Genomic DNA, 25,114 nt, shown 5'->3' on the forward strand with positions numbered 1-25,114 from the left:
TTTTGTAATGTTTGTACTAGACATAATAACCTCTGAAAGAATCAAGTACCCTGAAGCAATGGTTTAGGAGCAATTCATCACTAAAAATAGCACATTTTTTAGTGAAAAGTACAAAAACTAAATATTTTGACACTTTTAAGTTGACCTAACTCCACAAGACAATATTTCTGTAGCCTAATTTTTAATTTTCCTGTTCTATGGGTTAGACTCTATAGGCATCTGTAATAGATAGGTAGTAGAATGTGTAATTGCTGAGAAATGAGACCTCAAAAGTCAAGAAAATGCCAAATTGCCATGGTGGCGACAAATTGCGGAATTTCAAAGAATTTTAAATCGGCCAATTGTAAAGCAATGCAACTGAAATTTTCAGAATATGCTTATTTTATGGTGGTCCACTCATGCAATAAATTTGGGAATTTTTCAAAAATGTCGAACTACAACATACCCCAAAATCTGGTGATTTGATATGGAATGACCCTAAAAGATCCTCAGTAGCGTTTTGTGTATCATATTGATACCCGGCTAAAATTAGAGCACATCGTTGCATCCGCACTGCAGCTAAAGGCGGTATCGCTGACTTTGGACCTAATGTACGGGTCAAAGGTTGGTGGTCTGTCACCAAGGTAAATTTACGACCGAAAAATACAAGTGGAACTTCTCTAGCCCGAATATTATAGCCAGCCCCTCTTTAACAATTTGGGCATAGTTTTTCTCTGCCGAACTGAGTGTCCTGTAAGCATAGGCTATAGGACGCTCAGTACCATCGCTTAACCTGTGGCTTATAACCGCACCTACAGTAACCCATGGGACTCGCGTCTACACTCAATACCAGTGTTTTCGAGGGGTCATAATGAATTAGGACTGTATCACCTGTATGGATAGTTTTTACATACATGAAAGCTTGCTCGCACTCGTTGGACCAACTCCATTCTGACTTGTGTTGCAGCAATGTGTACAAGGTGTGAAGTTTGGGAGCCAAATTTTCAACAAACTTGCCATATTAATTAATGATTTCCCAAAAACGACTTTAGCTCTGAAACATTGGTAGGTCTTGGCGCACGCATTATTGCTTCAATTTCGTCTTGAACTGGTTGAATGCCATTACCGCTTAGATCATGACCTAAATATTGGACTTGTGGTTTGAAGAATTGACATTTTCTTGCATTTAAAGGAATTGTCTGGTGGAAGAATTTGATACATTGTCCTTGTAGTTATCATTTTTCTCTTTCAAACCATGTAAAAATTGTCCCCATTCGACGTTTTCTTCTTGTAGAAATCTGGTTTTCAAATTCACCAGTTTCTCACCAAAGTATCGTTTGTTCGAACGCTTCAATATGGTGATTGACCTAGTGCTTGCAAATAGGCAAAACAGGCGACTTGAAGTTAGCACTCCCATTTCCGCAGCAAATAAACTCACGTGTAAGCACATTAGATTGCCTAATACAGTATATATATAACGTACATACTCGCGAACGTATATCCTACGCTGCCCAGTTGGTGTACTAAGTATAGCGTTGCACATAGTACACTCAAACCACAGTTCATAAACTGTTCTTCGAAATCGCTGAAATAAAATTCACGGATCAAAAAACAGTAAAATGAAACTTGAAAAGTATTAGTTACACCGAAAGAGCAGAATGTAGCACCGAAAAGCTTAGACTTCGCAGAACTGTCCAATTGTAAACGTTAGAGTAGCCTATACACGCGAACATTCTTCGCGCTGGAACTGGATATCGCGATGCATAAACAACGAAGAGTCTGCTGTTAAAACTTATCCTGTGTTACACAAAGACCACGAAACCACCGATCTACTACATATATGGCGGCTTAAGGAGTTTTTAAATCATATCTAATTTATAAGAAATTTCACCGGAAATTATGGAAGAAATTTATCGGAATCGTTGTCAGAGCAGAATGTAGCACTCAGAAGCTTAGGCTTTGCAGAACTGTCCGATTGTCAACGTTTGAGTATAGCCTACTGTACATGCGAACATTCTTCGCATTGGAGCTGGATAGCGCGATGTAAAGCCTAAACAACGAAGAGTCTGCTGTTAAAATTTACCTTGTGTTACACAAAGACCACGGAACCACCGATCTAGTACATGGCGGCTTAAGGAGTTTTTGAAAACATATCTAATTTCTAAGAAATTTCACCGGAAATTAAGGAAGAAATTTATCTGTATACAAACGCGGTTTTTGTTGTGATTACCGTATAGGTACTGTGCAGAGGGTGGGTTATGACGCAATCTGCTATGGCAGAGCTGACGTCACGTATTGTACTGTTCAAATCATATTTGAAATGTCTATCCATAACGTTTAAAAAATCGTTTCTCTGTCAAACGCAACATTAGCGTTCTCATACTTTGACAACATGTTTGGAAAATTATTTACTATTTTTTAAGGTAACTTCTGTGGGCCACCAGACAATCCTTTAAATGTACATGATACTTATCAAGTTTATCGAACAGAAGTCTTTGAATCTTCAGATGTTCTTCGACATTGTTTGTTGCAACAAGGATATCATCCATATAGCAAAATACATGAGGAATACCAGTCAATATTTTGTCCATAGTGGATCGAAACAGAGACGCTAACAAACCTTTATGCATATTCAAAACTAGCAACTGCGCTGATTCTGCGTCTAAGAACAATTGATTGAATGCACCAGTTAGATCGATAACAGAATATACTTTGGGTTGTGAGCCTTCCTGGGCCAATTTCTCAAACAAATCTTGCACGTTAGGAAGCTTATACCCATCATCTTCAATTACACTATTGACCCGTTTGTAGTCTCTACAAACCCTTGCAGATCCATTTGCTTCAGGTACATGTACAGTGGGGGACGCCAACTTACTAGACGTTACTGGGGTTAGGATATCTGCATCAATTAGCCTATTATGTTCTTGTTCCACCTTTCCACTTGTTCCACCATTCGGTTTAAATTTCAGAGAAGCTGTAAAATCTTTAATCCCTGTATCTTTATCAGAAAATAGTTTACAATGCTTTTCTAGAAGCTCACGAAAACCTTGAGGATCACAAGGTTGGGAACTTCTCCCGCAGTGCAGCGTATGAGATTACATGTGTATTACGCCTCATTAGAATAGAAGAGGCTGTTGGCAATTGGAAATTAGCTAAAGGGCATCCGTAGATTTGAATCAAGAAGTCTCGACCAAATCTCCATTGACTTGAGTGTAGGTAACTTACGTTGCTGCATACATGCCTGTGCACAAAGGTGTGTAAATGTGTAATGAAACTGTGTACTGTTTGTACATGCTTAATGTGTTGGAATGGCCTTTATCATTTTGAATAATCTATATTATACCTTTGCTTCCATTGTTAACTTTTCCGGCGTATTTTGCAATTGTCAAGATTCAGTGCCAAATAAAAGGGCAGGTCCAAGCTATTGTATCCCTAGAAGCCAAATTTCAAACTTTACTGAAGCACCCTAAATGTGGTGTCATGTTAAAGCTAAATTATTGAAGTTTCAGATTTTCATAATTTTTTTTAATTGTTTTGCCTATTCAAACAATTACGGCTGGCTAATTTGCATAAATTCAAGTTGCAGTGTGACGTACGGGACATTTGGAATCCTATTTCCCTGCCAGCAATATGAACTTATTGAATATAAGTTATGTGGGACATGATACACCCTTCCAATAATTTTGACATACTATGATTGGGGGTTCATCAATTAAATATGCTAATTAGCTAGTGTCCAAATACTGATGTCCCGTACGTGACAATTTTCAGCACTTTTTTTCAAGTTTTGATATGGACGAACAATTTTTTTTGGTGATATTCTGTAAAGTCTAAAATAAGAACATTGTTCAACAAAATCCATCCCAAAAAAATTGAAAGAATATTCACAGCAAATCTAATTATCAAAATTAAAAAAGTGACGTACGGGACAAAATGTGACGTACGGGACATAGTGTGGGGGAAACCCTGTATTTATACATAATAAACATGCATGGGCTCCAATGGGGACCTCTATTGGAAACCTTCCAATGCTTACCAATTTATTTTGTTGAAAGATGGTAGTTGCCACTTATAATACCTGCATGCCTGAAGAGCACAACATGGCTTCAAATAAACCAATTGACTGATGACCACCAACAGCCCAGGTGTTGTTCAATATACTATCGGGAAGTCAATTGTGTGTGTGTGTGGGATACAGAATCATCTACAATGCTATTCAACATTGACGTTGAATGAGGACGACTTCAAGAATGTTGAGTTTGCATTTCAACATTTCGTAGGCCTATTGTGAAGTGTGACTATCATGACTGTGCAACAATGTTCTTGTGTCCTGAACTTAGAGAGTAGACATTGAGATTTTTAGTTACAAGTGTAGAGTTTTGCTCGCCCAATTTTTGCAGAGGACAATCACTCATGAGTTTGTTCAATAATCAGTATTAGGTCTATAGAGTTTTCTTTGTTGTACTAGTTTCATAGATGGACATTACATTGACATTACTGTGGACATTTTGATATGTTTTGAATGGGATGGATCATATTTCAACTTGAGGGTCAATAGTGGGGAGTATGATACAGTGTTGTACAGTAAATACCAAAACAGTTTTGCACCAAAACTTTGCATCTTGAATCATGTGTGGTCTAACAAAGCTAGAATTGAAGTTATGACTATTTGGTCTGGTAATCAGTATTAGGTCTATAGAGTTTTCTTTGTTGTACTACCTTCATAGATGGACATTACATTGACATTACTGTGGACATTTTGATATGTTTTGAATGGGATGGATCATATTTCAACTTGAGGGTCAATAGTGGGGAGTATGATACAGTGTTGTACAGTAAATACCAAAACAGTTTTGCACCATACCTTTGCATCTTGAATCATTTGTGGTCTAACAAAGCTAGAATTGATGTTATGATGAGTATTTGGTCTGGTAACCAGTATTAGTTCTATAGAGTTTTCTTTGTTGTACTAGTTTCATATGGACATTACGTGGACGTTACCTCGGACATTTTGGTATGTTTTGAATGGGATATGGATCATATTTCAACTTCAGGGTCAATAGTGGGGAGTATGGTACAGTGTTGTACAGTATATACTGGAAACAGTTTTGCACCAAAACTTGCATCTTGAATCATTTGTGGTCTAACAAAGCTAGAATTGATGTTATGATGAGTATTTGGTCTGGTAACCAGTATTAGGTCTATAGAGTTGTCTTCGTTGTACTAGTTTCATAGATAAACATTATGTGGACATTACTGTGGACATTTTGGTATGTAATGAATATGATGGATCATATTTAAACTTCTGGGTCAATAGTGGGAAGTATGATACAGTGTTGTACAGTATATACCAAAACAGTTTTGCATCAAAACTTTGCATCTTGAATCATTTGTGGTCTAACAAAGCTAGAATTGATGTTATGAGTATTTGGTCTGGTAACCAGTATTAGGTCTATAGAGTTTTCTTTGTTGTACTAGTTTCATAGATGGACATTATGTGGATGTTACTGTGGACATTTTGATATGTTTTGAATGGGATGGATCATATTTCATCTTGAGGGTCAATAGTGGGGAGTATGATACAGTGTTGTACAGTATATACCGAGACAGTTTTGCACCAAAACTTGCATCTTGAATCATTTGTGGTCTAACAAAGCTAGAATTGATGTTATGAGTATTTGATGAATGTGTAGAGTAGATTTATACTTTACGCATTCCATGTTTTATGTAGTGGAATGATCTCACAAGTACAGTCACTGCTCTTTTCGATCCCCGAAAGAAGGAAATATGGCATTAAATTACCAATGACATTGTTCTGGCATATCCAAATTAATGTTTTTATGTAGAAATCAGCTTGTTATGGTATATTCAGGAATAAAAATGGTTCTCATAGTCAATTTTTATTTGGACAAATTGTCCCGTACGTCTATGTCCCGTACGTCACAGGACAATTTTCATTTGTGTAATCACTGAACTAGAATGGCTTCATATTTTTTTCTAATATGTTAAGCTTAGCCCTTGGAAGGAGGCTATTCACTAGTTATAACAGCTTGATCACTGCCCTCCTAATTTCAGAGGGATTTCAGCATTGCTCTTTAGCAAAAAAAACACAAAATTCTCTGGTCCCGTACGTCACACTGTACATTAATTAAGATGGGACCTAATTAAAGCAAGTGTAGGAAATCTTCATGAGTTTGTAATAAAGTAGCAGCAATAACAAATATGAAAACCTGAAAAAGTTTCTGGAAAATAGATTTTTCATAACTTTTAGACACATTTAAGTCTCTGAAATGTCCCGTACGTCACAGTGCAAATAGCTTGGACCTGGCCAAAAACTTCAGGTTCGGATGTAGTAACGCTGGGGAAATGACCAGGCGCTGGTTATGAAATTAACTGTTGCCTGGTTTGATGTTTTAGAGGCAAACCAGATGCAAACTCTTAGGGACCGGGGGGGGGGGGGGTAAGCTTAACATTTGCCTGACGCCTGCTTAATGTACGGCTTGTAGGTGTACCACATTGAGTGGAAGAAGCCTGTTGTCTTTGGTAGCGATCAATCTCTATGTTGAATACAAGAAAAGTTTTCACCTTTTCATCTCGGTCTTCAGGTGCCAATGTGGATATTGTGTTGTTATATCTCAATAACTTTTGCTGTACTGCATATATTGAAGTATGCTGTTCATCCTTGCTATACCGTACAGCCTAGTGTGTCACATTCAAATACAATTATTCTTGTATTCATGTAGTATTTTTGAAACCATACTGCAGTTTTGCTGTCTGGTTATTAATAAAACATTTAACCATCCATATGCAACAACAAAACAATGCAATATATATTTTGACAGTTAACAAAATTTAGTAATTATTTAGATTCCCTATTTTTCTCAAATTTTTAAGAAACAAAAACAGGTTCGCGGAAACGATGGGCAGGAGCTGTTCTGACACGACCCCTTCACGCTTCGTAGACTGTCTGAAGTAAATCATGTGACAATGGAGCTGAATCCTGAACTTCAAGGTAGATGCCTTTAACTCTGACTTTGTCATTTGTGCATCTTTACTTCCTTTAGTTAAAACATGTACCCCCCCCTTGTTGTCTTTGTAACACATAGAACAGTAACAAAACTGTATTGTCAGTAACGAATAAACAATTAAGTGTTACAAGTTCTCATGTGTGCCATTGACTTATTCAGCATTGTTACGAACGCAGTCCGGGAAGCAATTCTTTGGCCAGGGACTCAAAATCTTCAAATTGCTTGCGTCTAGCGGATGCAAACTTTTTTTGTGGTTGAGAAACAACCCCGAGTACACTTTCACAACTAGGTCAACGGAAAACATAATACAACACATTTTCAATGAACATCTTTATAATTTTTGGTTCCTTGCTTTAGCAAAAGGAACCTATGCAGTCAGGTTGGCGTGTGTGTGTGTGTGTGTATGTGTGTGTGTGTGTGTGTGCGTCTGTGACACTTGCTTGGGTACGATCTATCTCAATAAGGGAATGTTGGATTGAGGCCAAACTTGGACTATAGATCCGCCATATGGAGAAGGTGTGCCCTATTGTTTTTGGTGCTCACAAAGGTCACCAAAGGTCAGTTATGGTCCAAAAACCGAAAATAATAAAACTGCAATAACTCCCAGTGCCAATGTGTGACAAGGTTGATATTTTGGGACAAGTTGTGAACTGGTTAGGGGAACATTTTCAAACTTAACGGTCATGTGATCCGAGGTCACCAAAGGTCAATTAATGATAAAAAACTAGTATTTTTGCGATAACTTGAGAACGAATTGTCCGTTTGGGTTGGGAGTTGCCTCAATGTCATCCAATTGTCGACCCGCATCTTGGTGACCCTTGACCTCAATTTGACCTCTGGTGACCTTTTCGTGTTTTGGGGATTTTTACAGTTTCGATGCTATTTTCAGATGTCAAAGGTACCTTCTGATCATAAATGTCAATAGGTTGACCCCGTGTGACCTTTATGTGCGAAGTTATATGAGGTCAAAGTTTTTCGGTCGGAGTTAGGACGGTTGTACAGACTTTTCGTTTTGTTTTTTGGAATCAGGAGATTAAACTACATCTGAAACCAAGGTCAAAAGGTCAAAGGTCACATTAGAAAAAATGTGCTTATTTTGGGAGGAAACGAGCAAAAAAGAAAATGTTTGGTTTTGATGCTAGATTTGGATATCAAAGGTACCTTCCGATCAAAAATGTCAATTGGTTGACACCCGTGTGACCTTCGTGTGCGAAGTTATACAAGGTCAAAGTTAATTTTCAGACATTTAATGCAACAACTCCCAGTTCCAAGGTGTGACATAGTTGATATTTTAGGACAAGTTGCAAATGGTATAGGGGAATATTTTCAAACTTAATGGTCATGTGATCCAAGGTCACCAAAGGTCAATTAATGTCAAAAAACTAGTATTTTGGGGGTAGAAAATGGGCAAAGAAAAAAATGTTTGAATTTTTATAGTTTGATGCTCTAATTTAGGTCTCATCAATCAAAAATGTCAATAAGTTGACCCAAGGTGACCTTTGTACGTTAAGTTATATGAGGTCAAAGTTAATTTTCAGACATTTAGTGTAATAACTCCCAGTGCCAAGGTGTTACACAGTTGATATTTTGAGACAAGTTGCAAATGGTATAGGGGAATATTTTCAAACTTAACGGTCATGTGATCCGAGGTCACCAAAGGTCAATTAATGATAAAAAACTAGTATTTTTGGGACAACTTGAGAACAAATTGTCCGTTAGGGTTGGGAGTTGCTTCAATGTAATCCAATTGCCGACCCGCATCTGGGTGACCCTTGACCTCAATTTGACCTCTGGTGACCTTTTCGTGTTTTGGGGATTTTTACAGTTTGGATGCTATTTTCAGATGTTAAAGGTACCTTCTGATCATAAATGTCAATGGGTTGACCCCCATTTGACCTTCGTGTGCAAAGTTATTTGAGGTCAAAGTTAATTTTCACACATTTAATGCAATAACTCCCAGTGCCAAGGTGTGACAAGGTTGATTTTTTTGGACAAGTTGCAAATGGTATAGGGGAATATTTTCAAACTTAACGGTCATGTGATCCAAGGTCACCAAAGGTCAGCTAATGTTAAAAAAGTAGTATTATGGGGGGAGAAAATGGGCAAAGAAAAAATGTTTGAAATTTTTATAGTTTGATGCTATATTCACGTCTCACCGATCAAAAATGTCAACATGTTGACCTCAGGGTGACCTTTGTGTTTTAAGTTACATACAAGTTCAAAGTTAATTTTTTGACATTTAATGCAATTAAATCTCAATGCCAAGGTGTGACATGGTTGATATTTTGGGACAAGTTGTGAATGGGGTGGTGGAACATTTTGAAACTTAAAGGTCATGTCATCTGAGGTCACCATTGTTATCATATCTGTTGACACGCTTGTAGGTGTCTTATATTTCTTACACTTTCGACGCCATATTTAGATCTCAAAAGTGCCTTTTGATAAAAAAATCCGATCACATTTTGTGATCACAAAAGTGTTGGCTGTAGTGTTGGTTACTTTATGGGAACATGTAGGACCACAATTACTTGGACTTTTTCAGCCCAATCTTGCTTGATAATATTATGTGTATTGTCATATACCCCAAGCAAGGAACCACAGTGCCCTTGGGCTCTTGTTTTTTTTAAAACACAACTTCTTTTGACAAGAATAAAAAGTTCTCCGACTCCTACATTGAATTTGTTTTAAAATAAATATATCATAACAATCAATCGCAAGGTACAGGCCCTCAGGATTTCCAAAACTCCATTACGGAGATTTTCATGCTAAATGTAGACAATGATGCTTTACCAAAATTTCTGTGATTTGATTGGCTAATAGTCCCTACCGATTATCTGGAGACATTCTTGCATTTTAGTGCTCAATGAACACGAAGTAAGTTGTTTAACCACAATTACTTGCAGCGTTACTTTCCCCTGTGAAGATATAACAATGTTTGTGGTATAGGCTATCATACTGTATGTGTGCAGTTAAATATCTAACGTGTTAGGCCTTCCTGTCTCATTTTTTTTTATGTACATTTTGACAACAATCACTGGTGGTACGAAGATGCACTTCAATTGTTTCTGAGACTATCACGTAATATTTTAATCATTGGTTTGATCAGAAAATGAGTTGAGACAATCTATGAATTTTGTGGGAAGCTAACATCTCTGGTCCTGAAAAGGATGTTTCATCTCACAGTATGTTTCATCTCTCTGCGTTAGGAGTTGCTAATGTAAAATGTGCATCCATACCACAGTAGTTTTGTTGAATTTTTTTTGGCGGTCCAATTGACCACATGCTAAATTTTATTTTGGTGCAACATTCGTGTGTAAACTTCTGTACTTAAGAACATTGAAGTTTGATTTGGATCAGGATAAATGTTGGATCAGCTACTACGGAGTTGGCGAGTAGGGAAGTACAAGGGCGGATGAAGGAGGGGGCTTGGGGCAAAAATTGTTTGAAACGGCAGGGTGACGCAAGGAGAAGTCGGCCGGGCTGCCCCTGTCAAACAGGGAAGCTAAGGCACTGAGCCATCTGCCCTATATGTTGTGTATAACATTCACAAAGTATAGTCACTGATACCACACTACCCTAGTAACAGTAGGTAATACAATGAACGCAACTGGTGTTCGATCGGGACGCAAGCTTTTTTTTTACAGGACGCAAACTTTTTGGGGGGCTTGCGTCTCTGGGATGAAATTTTTTTCTCAAACAACATTAATGTTATTGTTCATCAATTTTAGTCATATGTGGAACATTCACACGTTGATGTTTCTTTTTTCTTCAGAGAAGAAAATATTTCTGATAGAAGGTCTCAAAAGGACATACAAAGACCAATATGATGTGATTCAACCGCTACCATATATAAAAGATAGACTTTATTGTGTGGACAAGGTCTTTGTGGAAGGGGGCGTTGAAGTTTGTCTGGCACCAGAGCTTACGCGAGGCACCGGGGGATCATGGGAGCGTTTGGAATCTTACAAAAGTATTTATACTGACTTGCGGTTTAAATCCAAGAGACGCGTTATACAAGGAGAGCCCGGGTATGGTAAGTCAACGTTAACCCTTCAGCTGGTCTACGATTGGTGCAATGACGTATCGGATTCCCCGATAAACAATGTAGAAATACTAATTCTTCTTCGGTTAAGACAACTTGGAAGTGTAAAGTCTCTCTACAGGGCGATTAAGTCATTTCTTCTCTTCAATGAACCCCGTGTTAGCAAACATGAGATTGAAGAGATCATTCACAATTGCTCGTCCGTCCATATTATTTTGGATGGATATGACGAGTATCCTGGCAGGGATAGCAATGATAATGATGATGTACACAGGATCATCAAGATGGAACTGTTTGCAGAATTTGATGTCAGCTTAACGACAAGATATCTTCCAGCAATTCTCAGAGAAGAAACTAAGAGGGCCAAACTAACAGGGTTCGATGACAAAGCTAGGGATGAGTACATCCGCAAGGCTGTTGTTGGTAACAACGATGAGGCAGTGGAAAAAATAAATCAACGGCTCTACGAAAACTCCATCCTTGCTGATCTTTGCCAGGTGCCTCTCATATTTGTGATGTTTGCCCACATGGCTCATGATCAGAGAGACTTCATGAAATTCAAGTCAGTCACACAGTTCTTCACACACATACTTAGATGTTTTTACGACCATCTGAAACAGAAATTTAAAGACAATAGAAGCAACATAATCTATCTTCATGCAATGGAACATCATGAGCTAGACAAAATAGCTTTGGAAGGATTAAACAAGAAAAACCAACAATTGTCATGGATTAAGACTGAATTTCGTGAAAGAGTCGGGCCAGAATCTTATGACCAGTATATTTTAATTGGTATTTTGGTTGAAGAAGATGTAGTGAGCGATGATTCTACTGGAGACAATGTGTTGTTTACAACGATGGTACGTTTCTATCATAAGCTATTCTGTGAATGGTATGCAGCCCACCACCTTGTCACTCTTGTAAAGAATGCATACTATCTCGAAGATAAGCTCAGGTTCTTAGATCCATTTGATCTTCAGTACCTCTTTAGATTCACCTGTGGTCTGGATCCCGATGCTGGAAAGAAACTCATCAATCATTTGAAGAGTTTACCAGGCGGGGATACTTTTGCCATTCTCTGTATCCTGGAACAAACTGGTGACGTCAACGACATCATGGATTCTGTGAAAGATCTCTGTTCACGTGATGTTAAGATACAAGAAGGCGACAGCGCTCTTCTTCAAAGATCAACGACACAGTTGCTGGAGATTGCATCTAAGAATGATGTAAGTTGACTAATAAAAAAGTCCTTTTAAATAGAAGAGAGTAACCTAAATAACTGAGTTTTTCTTTTCTGCATATCTGAACAAATATGGGCATTTCGTACTGTACACGGAGAGACCTTGTATCAAATGCTTCAAGTGTATTGTAACTTTTTCTTTCTAATGATTGAATTGATACCGCAGTGAATTGACTTTGATAAATTAGTCAATTTTGTGTAGTTATACATTCAAAATATCTGAAACAATGTAACAAATGTCATAGTCATACCCAGTCTGATCATTGTAAACCATGCAATATATGTCAATGAGTGTTTAGGTTATTTTTTCATACACCTAATTTAAGAACTGTTTACTATTTTTATAATGGTTTTGTTTTTTCTTTATTCTCAAGTCCATTGACAGTCTTTTAAAAGTATATTATTTTAAACCGCTTAAAATATTTCATAGATTTAAAGAAGTTGGATGGTTTTCCTAGCTAAAAAATATACAGCAGGTTCTTTTCAGGAAATTGCAAAGGTTGTCGTATATTTAAACTGATTAGAAAAATATCTGCATGTGCCAATTGCGCTAAAACTCTAGTTCAGGTTCAATATTTGACACCAAAACAATCTGATGATGTATTGAGAAAATGAATATATACTTCAACATAAAGGCATGACATTCAAATGCTTTAGAATTTCAGAAAGAGTTTTGGGTTAAGAATAAATACCAAAGTCTTCAAGAATTTAATTAAAAGTTCAAGAATTTAATTAAAAGTTAAATGTTTCGATGATTACATTTAGTCTGGAACAGCAAGCCGTTTATGTTAGATGAAATTGGTTAATCGTGTAAGTTACTGCTTTAACATTATGTAATCTCAGTTATCATTAATGCCAATGTATTGTCGGTAACCGATACTTTACAATGGGATGGTCAAAACAGTTATTGGGCAGTTTTCTATAAACATAAAACTACACAAAAAAGAGGAGGAAACTGGTACAATATTTAAGAAAATACAATTTCATACATTGCATGGCTACGCAGTCATTAACGTACAGTACTGTGATCGCTTAACGATCGTACAATTTCGAAGAAACGATATTCTGCGATTTTTTACGATTTTATTCGACGTTATTCAAAATTATGCAATTTTGCGCGATTTAAAAAATCGTTGAAAAATTCGGACGAAAATTTTTGTACGAAATTCGCACAATTATTCACGGTTTTTGCGGTCAGTTTTACAACGTACAAAATCGCACAAAATCGTTGAATAGGCCTTTTAGAGTTACAACAGTCGTTTTTTGATATTACGTGTGTTCAAAGTATACAACACAACTTTCATCTATGGTTCAAAGCACTTAGTTACGAGACTCAATGTCATACATTCAATATGCACAGTGTACAGTACCGCTCACGTATAACTGGACATGTGTACGCGCACATGATCGTGTAAAGACGTATATAAACAAGTACAATCGCGATTTAACTCGTTGACAAATAAATTGCCGTGTAGACACCTCGTATAATCCATGTTCGAGTTTCTACGCAGGAAATGCTATTGTGCTTAATGAATAGGATTGAAGTCGCAGAAAGAATTTGAAAACCTAGAAGAAAAAATAAAGTGTTACTAGGCCTAAGCGTTTCTTGTGTCAAATTTTTATATAATTTACCGTTGGCTCCAACTGAATGAAAAAGAAAAAAATTCCACCCAACCACTGAAAAGAAAAAAAAACTTTGAGTTTGAAGAAGGGACGGTTAAAAACAAAACATGTTTCTCGTCCGCGCAATGGGCCTCCTTTTTCCTGATTCCTGAGTTTCTATTCGGATTACAAGAAATCTAAACTATCCTTAAAAATTATTTTGTAAAGGTTGCCACATATTCCAAACTAGTATTAGCGCATGAAAAGAAGAAAAATGGCCGCCCGTTTTTTCAGATCTCAGTACGAAAAACATGTATTTTATTTGGATAATAGAACAATTTTCGTCAATGTGGTTAAGTTAATATTTTCCTACCCTAGCTATATGTCGATTTTATAAAACCTTCATGAAAACAGACTTTTTTGAAAATGGATTTTGAAGCTGTCAAAATTTAACAAATGCTTACCGTTAAGTACTGACGTCAAACAATACATTTCGTATATATTCCGATAAAGATCCACAAAGGATAACAATGCTAAGTAGAGCTTACTAAAGAGAGATAGAAACTGCATGTACATGGTCATTTTAAGTATCCAAGTACTATACAAAGAGATTGAGTTCACCGAATCACCCCTTTTCCCTACCACCTGAGGAAAACCGTCTTCTATAAAATATAGTACCGTACAGTACTTAACATTTGATACAAAAGTTACTTCTACAACAGTATGTGTCCCAATAAGTTTTAACCGCACAGAAAAGTACCATTAATAATTTGCATGTTACACTAAAAGTTACACTGGGCGTCAAGATGGCGGGAAAATGTTACATCGTATTCAATGTATTGAGTCGTTCCCACGGTGCAATGAACTTGGGCAAGTTGCCAAGTTCGAATGTCGATGACCTACTTATCTTCCGTGACCAATGTCATTGGGAATTATGTGTGTAAAATCTCGGGTTTTCCACGTGTTATATATATATATACATATATAGAAGTTTTACGTAAGCGGAGCGAATTTCGGGCGGCCCGTTATTGTGAGGAAGCACTTATCTAAGCATCAATATTTGTGAAAAGTATCGAACGGTTTTTCTTCAGAAAATATTTTTGACTAGTAATTGGAAACTCAATGTATTAAGAAGTACTGGGTCTAAACATTATCATTGCATTTTGGGGGAAGCCAGATCTTCAAGTTCAAATATTGTTTTTTTTAATTTAAGATTATCGTAGTTTTCTTGCGAGGTGTATACGGCGTAACTTTCAATGTAGGCTTTTTGATCATATAGCCTACCCTGTATGTCATTCTGCGTAATCTCGTTATCGAATGAGTTACGGTATTGTCTTAGTGGAGAAACATTCAGACTGTCTCCGAATATGTTCGTCATTTTTTTTGGGGGGGGGGAAGGGGGTGGCACAACAATTCTTGTGTGGGTAGGGGCCCGTTCCCCGTGCCATCCCGTTTTACAGTGCCGTAATTTAATAACGTCGTACGTGGTCTCATTTCGTGAACAAGAATTTTTTTCTATTTTGGTACAACATTGTCCCAAAGACTCCCAGGGTCCCTATAACCACCTGTTAGCTCATCCTGCTGCAGTGATTGGATATTAAGTACGCGCGTTCCTCGCTTTTCCTCAGGTAGGCCTACCTCTGTAGGCATTCTGGGGAAAACAAACATTCTGGACGTCAGTAGTACATATTAGCTAGTCATAGCAAGATCCTTGCAAGGAAGACCGTGCTGTAATGTGTACAGGGCTAGCGCTGTTCACTATACTTATCGGCGTAGTAGGTAGTTTTAGTCGCAAGGTCGTTTTATTTTGGGGACGGGTGAAGGGAAGTGATGGTCACTCTGTTGAGGCGATTGGTAGTTGGTAAATATCGGTAACGCCCCTCGTGAGAGGTGGGGTTATAACAACTAAGCCCGGGTAAACGTTGACCAATGTAAATAAACTATTGCCTTTGGGTGTAAAAGATACGATGGATATTATCAGTTTTGGTTTCCGCCGCTTGCTTATTTCTGTATCGACATAAACTGTGTCTATTTTCATGCTGGTTGTGCATGTGTATAATGGACCAATGCAGCGAGAATGAAGGAATTACGTAAGGCATTGCTGAGTAGTACACAGTGTATAGCTGTCCGTGTATATCCGCATACATACAGTATAAAGTTTGAGTTGCTTTCTTGAAGACGTCCAGATAACCGGAAAGGCCATTGTTATTATTATTATTATCGATATATTCCTGTACAATATGTCGCAGAAGTTGACAGAGTAGATTATGTGGTCGGAAAATGAAGTATTCGCATTGCTTGGCATTTGGTGCGACGAAAATAATATGTCGAAAACGCTCCAGACATCTGTATGTATGGGAAAGAAAAGCGTTTAGTCTACACACCATGCAATACTAGCAAAATACACTGCAGTGGAATTTATTGGTAGCAACTTGCCAAGAAAAGTTTTTACATCTATGTCTAGTCCAATGGTACAGTACAATGGTACGGACATCGAGCCCAGCCCAACCATTTTGTGTTAGGGGTCAAATATTTCTTTTGGGTAGAGTGGGCGAACAAATTTTTTTCCAGAGTTGTTGGAACATTGTACGCACACAAAGTCGGCATATCTGCTAGATATAATTGATATGATTATATTTAGGTTTAATCCATTGATTTTTTTTTTCATTTTGGAAACTATGAAAGATTTTCTTTACTTAACCCCCGCGAAAAGTCGTACCACTCAAAATATTGCGCTTCAGATACGAACAATGATTTCCCTGCCCAGTGCATTGACTTTTTCAAAGGTTGCAAACGTTGGCCGCATCGGGAAAGCCCCGGTAGAAAATAGCGTGTGTGTGCGCTGCTTGGATGATATATGCACCCGCGAAAATCTCACTGCATAGCTGTCGATCGCTGCTCGTATTCTCTATTGCAATAACCTGGTTCGGACGTTTTCTAAGGTTTGCCGCTACGCCCGTGGGAACGGGGTATTTGTGCATGAGTGACCTTTTTCAGTCGGTAATTGTGATCAACACAACGGACAGCCATTCCGTATCAACTCGAGAACTGCTTACAGCCATAGAGGTTGTTGCGGGGGAGAGGGGGGGGGATCAACCCAGGCCCCGCGCCCATAACTCGTTATGGTTTAGACTTTAAAAAAATGCAATGTTTCAACTAAACAAAAGGCTGCGTCTTTCTGTAACAAAGCAACTGTCAATCACCCCCAACAAACATTGCATGTCGGCCGTCCGTCCAGGGTATTTTAACTGTGCACCTGTTGTTAGCCAGCTACATCTGATACAAGGCTAAGGAATTCCGCCTTTTGGTGTAATATGCAAATGATGTCTGGTGCAGTACTGTACTGTCTGGCGACACACATGTAAACAATCTGTGTAGAGCTAGCTGTTATTAAATAACTTTTGTGTCAATGCACTGTGAGCCTATGGTACATTTCAAGACGTTTCTTTTTTTTTCTGAGGTGGTCGGGAAGGGGGATTGTTTGGGTGTTCTAAATCTTTTGTATCCTCCTAAATATAAAAGATCGTATTTTCAACATCTAAAATGTTAATGTACATGTAGTTTCTAATTTTCATCAATAAGGCTTACTGAGTGAGAATAAAACTTGTCTAAATTTGCCAGTTTTACCATCATCGTAGTTCGTACGCACTTCCGTTTATCCTCCGTCATGGATCTTTATTGGAATATATACGAAATGTGTTGTTTGAACATCATCTGCATTTTACGGTAAGCATTTTAACAATCGTTGAGCTTCAAAATCCATCATTTGAAACACGATTTCTTGTGCTTGAAATACAAATCCAACAAAGGGCTAGGCTATTGGCGAAATTAAACTGTCAAATGTTTGAGCCTAAGCACCATAGCGACAGGTGTTATAGACCAAGCAAAATACATGTTGATCTCATTCAATACTTTACAGAAAAAAAGGACGACAAAAACCTACACAAAAAAGCGGATGCAGACGAGGAACATGTTTTCCACCTAGCACTGCATCAAACGCCCTTTATAAGTTTATCATTTCTTCAAAATCTTCCCAACAGTTTAAAAATGAATTTAAGCTGAATTTTTCCTTCATGGACCACAACCTTTATGTTAGAAAAGGGGAATAAAGACCATTGAATAGTTTCCTTATTAAAACATTATATGGGAAAACACTGTACCATCGTCCTCTTTCCTTCTAGATATATATCATTAACAGTTATCACAGCATCATGCGCTAAGTACGATGTAGGAAATGGCTGTTTCAAACAACTCTCTAATTCTTTCGGCCACGTTAATCTCCATTCATCGAGCACAAAAAAATAGCATTTCCTTTTATCAATGAGTTAATGCTCTGTTGTACTTGTTTAAATACGCTTTTATACGATCCTTATACGGGAGCGGTACTGTAAATGTTTGCATGCTGACTGGATGAATTGACTGTTTTTAACTTCGATTTTTATTTTTACCGGTAAATTACTTTCATGCCCGTTTTTGAAGTGAATTGAGTCACACATGAAAATACAGTTTTAAAGAAGCATCGGTGGGAAAAACAAATTCCCTGTTTTTCGCTTTTCAAGATTTCACGAATTCCGCATTTTACCGCGATATTCCGCGAACGCGGAAAACCACTGGCCCTCGACCAGTGAGCGCCTATATGCTTTTCATTTCATTGATTCTTTATCGACATCTTTATTGGAACGGCTCCGAAAATTCTAATCTTTCACCTCGCCCGTTCACAGTTAATTCTCTGCTTCATTAAGCACACATTCCTGTGGTCAAATGTACGATTTTTATATGCGTAGAATTGTGCGAAATTTCGTTGAAAGTTTCGTGTACGAACTTGTGCGATATTACGCGATATTATTCGAAATTCTGCGATCGTTGAAAATTTTTGTACGATAGTTAAGCGATCACAGTACTGTATGCTACTTGATGATTTATTAGTGATGTCACTGATATAGTAGTGCATCGACAGAATTCCTGGTTTACGCTACTTAATCGTCTGAAATTACTAATACAAATTGAAAAGCAATCGTATGTTTTTCATTAAGGTGATACGTTTGGGAGGCAAAGTTTGGGAGAGATGAATGATCAAAGTTTGTTCCTTGCTATGAAAGTTGTAGCCTGTAATCCTCTCAACAGTGTACCAACTTAACTAGCAGTACTAAGTATTTGTACTGATTTCTGAAATGTCATGTTTACACTACACAATATACAAACTTCTCAAGGATATACAGTATGGTGGCAATATAATACTTACTTTCTAGAAGAATATCGACAAAGAATATGGTACGTCTTGCGTTGAGGAAACTTTGCTATCTAGTTTGATAGCATTTAATCCGAAACTTCTTAGTAAAAGTACAAAAATATTGTATTTGACCAATACACTACTCATCCATATTTACTAGCCAGGTGAAATGAAATGAGGTTTATTCACTTAACAGCATTATATTCCGTAGTAGACTGTTTTTACGATTGTATCACTTTATGCTGCTCTAGTCGTTGTTCTAGAGAATCTAACTTTAAATTCATATACGTCACAATACTGCCGTCTTGTTCGTAAATAATAACATTTGAAGCATCCTGATTTGTCTCCGTCACAGATTCCAGTATCTTGTTTACACCTCGAGTACTCTTCCATCAAGTTTGAAGGTGACACTATTATACTACACAGCGGGATATCTTTACCAATACTTCCAACTGTTGAAAAGATTCACATAGCTGGAAGTAATGACTTAAACATGTTTCCCTATAGAAATCAATTTCAAGAACAATATGAGGATGAGCAAGATAGTAGTATGGATTCATTTACAGAAATGGACTTTGACATGCATTTTGATGGAAATCCGGAGACATTAACATATTTTGATATTTTGAGAATTTTTCGCTACGGAAAGAAATGTGGACGTGTCAATGAGCTGATGTAAGTAAACTCCAAGACTTAATTGAACATATATGAATAGAGTACACGCAGTTGCAGTTGCATTTATCGCATTAAACACTGTAACGTAATAGTTATGATACTGATTCTGCGACACAAAGTTATACATATGGGGTTGTTCCCTTGAATGATGGTTAACATCATGTTTTGGAGACACTATGTTTTATGCACATATATATTGCTAAACATGTGAATATTTTTACTTGAAAGCATATTTTTTTTCTGTATTAAATATCTTCGTTGAAAAGCTTGAAAAGCACTTGGCTTTGCTTCCATTTTCAGGTTTGATCAGCTTCAGCTGCCAACTTCCTTCTCACCTGAGGCATTTACAGACATAATGAAGACTCAGAATATTCAAGGTAAATATAAGAGAATGAACAAGATTAATTGATAAATTTCTATTTGTTTTATCATATCATAAAGTAATGCTTTCTAACTGAAAAATTCAAGTATGACATATGCAAAAGTAAAGTATATCTATGATACATTCAGGATGGAAAAAAAATCAGATGTTAACAAACTATTTTTAACAGCATAGAGCATCTGCATGTGTTTGCTATTCATTACTATATCAATATATGTGTGTTTCATTCTCCTTATATTTTCATGTAGTTCGTTGGCGTCCATTTGACATTGAGTTTCATTTGGATCTTCAGAATGGTCACTGGGAGGTAAGGGTTTGAGAGCGTTACTTCATCTTCTAAGATCCATAACCAATATTACGCAGAAGATATTTTGAGTAAATACATAGTTCTTGCAAATTAGTCATCTATAGATTCACACTGATAATATTGAACAAACAATAAACTACACTTCACATAATATTATTGGAAATATATCAAAATGAAGAACAGAGAATATGTAAGGAACTAAAAACAGGAATGAGATGAAAACCATTTGTTAACTCTGTGCTCGTCCTGACAATGGCAAGTTCGAATTATATGCAATTGTATTCTGCAATGAGGTAACTCCATCCATGCTTCTTGATGTCGGACGGTTGAAAATACGCCCCGGGCTTAGCATGGTATGTACACGATGGGGATCACCAGCCATGCACTAAATCAACAGAGGGGGCTGTGATATCAGTACTTTCTAGTTCCACAAAACCTGACAATTGCAGTCTCTGAATCTGCTGAAAATTCCCTTGAGGAATCTCTGACCGACACTTCTGAGCAAACTAACTGCGCTTTCCATTATTTATACATAGTCTGACATATATAAGCTATGGTTTTACTACGCATAACTTCACATTTTAGCAACAAAGTGTTACCAACTGTTCGCTTGGCAAAGTGACGGATGTCTGGTCCCCAACCTATCAGAAAAAAAAACAATCTGCTAAACTGAGTTTAAGCTTTGAGCGTAATTCAACTTAATCATGTCTCTGAAATGGAAATCATGGACTTACACGTGCAATTATTCTCATAATTACTTGTAAATTTTTTCACACCTAGCACATAGATTAAGGTATGTTACAATGCTTTACACATTCTTAGGATCTTAATGGTGACAGTATAGATCACGAACAATAGCTCCCAGAACCGTGTCTCCGGCTCTGTTAGGACCTATATGACAGCACCCTCTGTTAACACTGAGGATCTACATTCAATAACTAATCAATACTTTATACTCGTAAGATGGATCAAGCATCGATAAGAACACGCTAAATATAACAATGTACTGTATGGTGTACAACCATAGCTACGTCAGACTTTAAATAGGTTAATTTCTATCGCTCGGTAGTCATCACTCTTCATATGGGCTGTATGGAATTTGCTAAAAATAAAGTTGGGTTGAAAATTGCCACAAATAATCTTAAGCAATACAAATCATTGTTTCCTTATAGTGTATTACACTTTTGGAACGTATCCTGTATTTTGTTTCTCGGTCGATGTCTACATCCCACCTGCACTGTGTGTTTGTAGCTAGAAATAATCAGCAACATATCCAATGTTACTCAGGTGTCAGGAACCACAAAATATGCAAATTTAGAAGGTTACATATACGTTGTAAATTTACAATGACATAAAATGAATGCAAAGAATGGCAAGATGTAAAGTTTTCCCTTGTAACCTACTGATAGAATATGAAATACGAAACAGTGGATTAAATAAAAATAGTACCCAGGAACAAACCCTATATTTTCAAGTATTTGCCAGACTCGCAGTATCACTTGTCATTAAACCATTATGAGTTACATGTTTTGTAATATTTGGGAAAATTCGTAGTATCACAGGTTGAAAGGACGTAGTTCAACTATCCTTATATTAGGTACTTCTTGTAGAAAACAAATAAAACAAGAAAAGGAAATTATTAAAACTAACTCAAAACAATTAGCTAAGATGAACTTAAGTTAAAAAGAAATGGATGTTAGTGTATCCAACCTACAACCATTATGTCATGCATACTACAGGTTCTGAAAGTTAAGTTAAAGCAATATAAAGTATATAGATGTTTGCTGTTTTGACTACGTACATTTACTATCTTATATGTATGGATGTTATTCTCCCATACCATCAACATTAAAGGGTAATTAATGTGGGTAATTATTACACACATTGAAGGTTCACCTCTGCACTGTGGGCAAACAAATTCATACATTTTTGGGTCGTTTAAGTGCATGGTGTGATGCTGATTATATTTTTAGTTATTTTCACTGATGTAATACATAGTAGTAATTCAATATGACATATGTATGGGTGTAATATTCTTCACTTTGGAGGGACATATTTTGTTGGGGCATGCGTTCCCCTCCAAAGATCAACAAGTCCGCTTTTGACAAAAGTGTGACACAGTAGCAGATTTTTAAGATAAGGATATGGGGGGGGGGGGTTTGGTGGGGATGGGGCAGGCCCATATTAGCAACAAAATGGAAAAATTTAGAAAAACAAAAAGGTGAAAAAGAAACAAAGGAGATCTGACAAGTGGTTCAAAATTTTTACTTTTTGGTTCCTTGCTAAAAGCAAAGGAACCTATGTATTCAGGATGGCGTGTGTGTGTGTGTATGTGTGTGTGTGTGTGTGACGCTTAAGCTTGTATGCATGATAACTCAACAAGGGATTGACTGATCATGATCAAACTTGGTGGGTGGGTGGCCCATAGTGAGTAGATGAACCCTATGTTTTTGGTGCCCACAAAGGTCACCAAAGGTCAGTTATGGTCCAAAAACCCAAAATACTAAAACTGCAATAACTCCCAGTGCCAATGTGCGACAAGGTTGATATTTTGGGACAAGTTGTGAACTGGTTAGGGGAGCATTTTCAAACTTAACGGTCATGTGATCTGAGGTCACCAAAGGTCAATTAATGATAAAAAAACTAGTTTTTTTGCGATAACTTGAGAACGAAATGTCCGTTAGGGTTGGGAGTTGCTTCAATGTTATTCAATTGTCGACCCGCATCTGGGTGACCCTTGACCTCAATTTGACCTCTGGTGACCTTTTCATGTTTTGGGGATTTTTACAGTTTCGATGCTATTTTCAGATGTCAAAGGTACCTTCCGATCATAAATATCGATAGGTTGACCCCCGTGTGACCTTTGTGTGCGAACTTATAAGGGGTCAAAGTTTTCGGTCGGAGTTAGGATGGCTGTACAGACTTATCGTGTTGATTTTTGGAATCAGCAGATCAAACTACATTTGAAACCAACGTCAAAAGGTCAAAGGTCACATTAGAAAAAATGTGCTTAGTTTGGGAGAAAACGGGGGAAAAAGAAAATGTTTGGTTTTGATGCTAGATTTGGATATCAAAGGTACCTTCCGATCAAAACTGTCAATGGGTTGACACCCGGGTGACCTTTGTGTGTAAAGTTATACAAGGTCAAAGTTAATTTTCAGACATTTAATGTAATAACTCCCAGGGCCAAGGTGTAACAAAGTTGATATTTTGGGACAAGTTGCAAATGGTATAGAGGAATATTTTCAAACTTAACGGTCATGTGATCCGAGGTCATCAAAGGTCAATTAATGTTAAAAAACTATTTTGGGTGAGAAAATGGGCAAAGAAAAAAATGTTTGAATTTTTACAGTTTTGATGCTATATTCACGTCTCACCAATCAAAAATGTCAATAGGTTTACCCCAGGTGACCTTTGTGTGTGAAGTTATATGAGGTCAAAGTAAATTTTCAGACATTTAGTGCAATATTTCCCAGTTCCAAGGTGTGACACGGTTGATATTTTGGGACAAGTTGTAAATGGTATAGGGGAATATTTTCAAACTTAACGGTCATGTGATCCGAGGTCACCAAAGGTCAATTAATGATAAAAAAAACTAGTATTTTTGCGATAACTTGAGAACGAATTGTCCGTTAGGGTTGGGAGTTGTTTCAATTTAATCCAATTGTCGACCCGCATCTGGGTGACCCTTGACCTCAATTTGACCTCTGGTGACCTTTTCATGTTTTGGGGATTTTTACAGTTTCGATGCTATTTTCAGATGTCAAAGGTACCTTCTGATCATAAATGTCAATGGGTTGACCCCCGTGTGACCTTCGTGTGCGGAGTTATACGAGGTGAAAGTTAAAAAATATTAATGAGGTCAGGGGTCAAACGTGAAAAACTCCCAAGTTGCAATAACTTGGCTATTATTTATTGGAATTTCGTCAAACTTGGTATGATGATATTGGTAGATAGTCTCCACACACTGATGTGTGTTGCAATTGATATCATGCATGTTTATAAGGGGGGGGGGGCCTAGCATTATTTCGTTATGAAAAGTTTGTATGCACAATAACTCAACAAGGGAATGACCAATCATTACCATACTTGGTGAGTGGGTGGCCCATAGTAAGTAGATTAACCCTGTTGATTTTGGTGCTCATTTCATGAATAGTAATGAGGTCATGGGGTCAAACGTGAAATACTCGAAATTGCAATTACTTGGCTACTATTACTAGTCGGAATTTCGTCAAACTTGGTATGATGATAATGGTAGATAGTCTTCACACACTGATGTGTGTTGCAATTGATATCAGGGCTTAGCATTACTTTGGCAACAAAAGTTTGTGAGCATAATTTACTGTTGTTGTATTAGGGCTTTGTTAGAAATTTCCCTATGAATGGAACTAATGAACAGCAGCAAGGAACCATGAAATGTTTTCTTTCTGGTTTCAAATTGATGATTCAGGGGCCAAGGCTGGGGTGCTTACCAAGTACCCCCGGCAACCAGTCCGGCACTAATAATTGGGACAATTTTCCTACCATATTTTGTCAGAGTAAAGCCTACTGCAGGAGCAGTGTAATGAGATTGACTGGCCAGATCTGACTGAAACTTTCTTTCTATTGTGAAACCTTGCGATGGATCCA

The 25,114-nt window shown here is 37.3% G+C and overlaps 1 protein-coding gene across 1 annotated transcript in view; it reads left to right on the forward strand.

Annotated features, from left to right (window-relative positions):
• Positions 1–25,114, forward strand: part of LOC139983751 (uncharacterized) — a 90,858-nt gene that overhangs the window by 52,001 nt on the left and 13,743 nt on the right. Inside the window, exons 2-6 of the mRNA XM_071997498.1 lie at positions 6,874–6,991; positions 10,780–12,275; positions 19,477–19,796; positions 20,097–20,173; positions 20,427–20,485. Of these exons, the coding sequence (XP_071853599.1) occupies positions 6,967–6,991; positions 10,780–12,275; positions 19,477–19,796; positions 20,097–20,173; positions 20,427–20,485 (1,977 nt within the window). The 5' untranslated portion in view covers positions 6,874–6,966. The remainder of the gene's footprint in view (positions 1–6,873; positions 6,992–10,779; positions 12,276–19,476; positions 19,797–20,096; positions 20,174–20,426; positions 20,486–25,114) is intronic.

Source organism: Apostichopus japonicus, chromosome 16 (assembly GCF_037975245.1).
Source record: "Apostichopus japonicus isolate 1M-3 chromosome 16, ASM3797524v1, whole genome shotgun sequence".
Taxonomy (NCBI): domain Eukaryota; kingdom Metazoa; phylum Echinodermata; class Holothuroidea; order Aspidochirotida; family Stichopodidae; genus Apostichopus; species Apostichopus japonicus.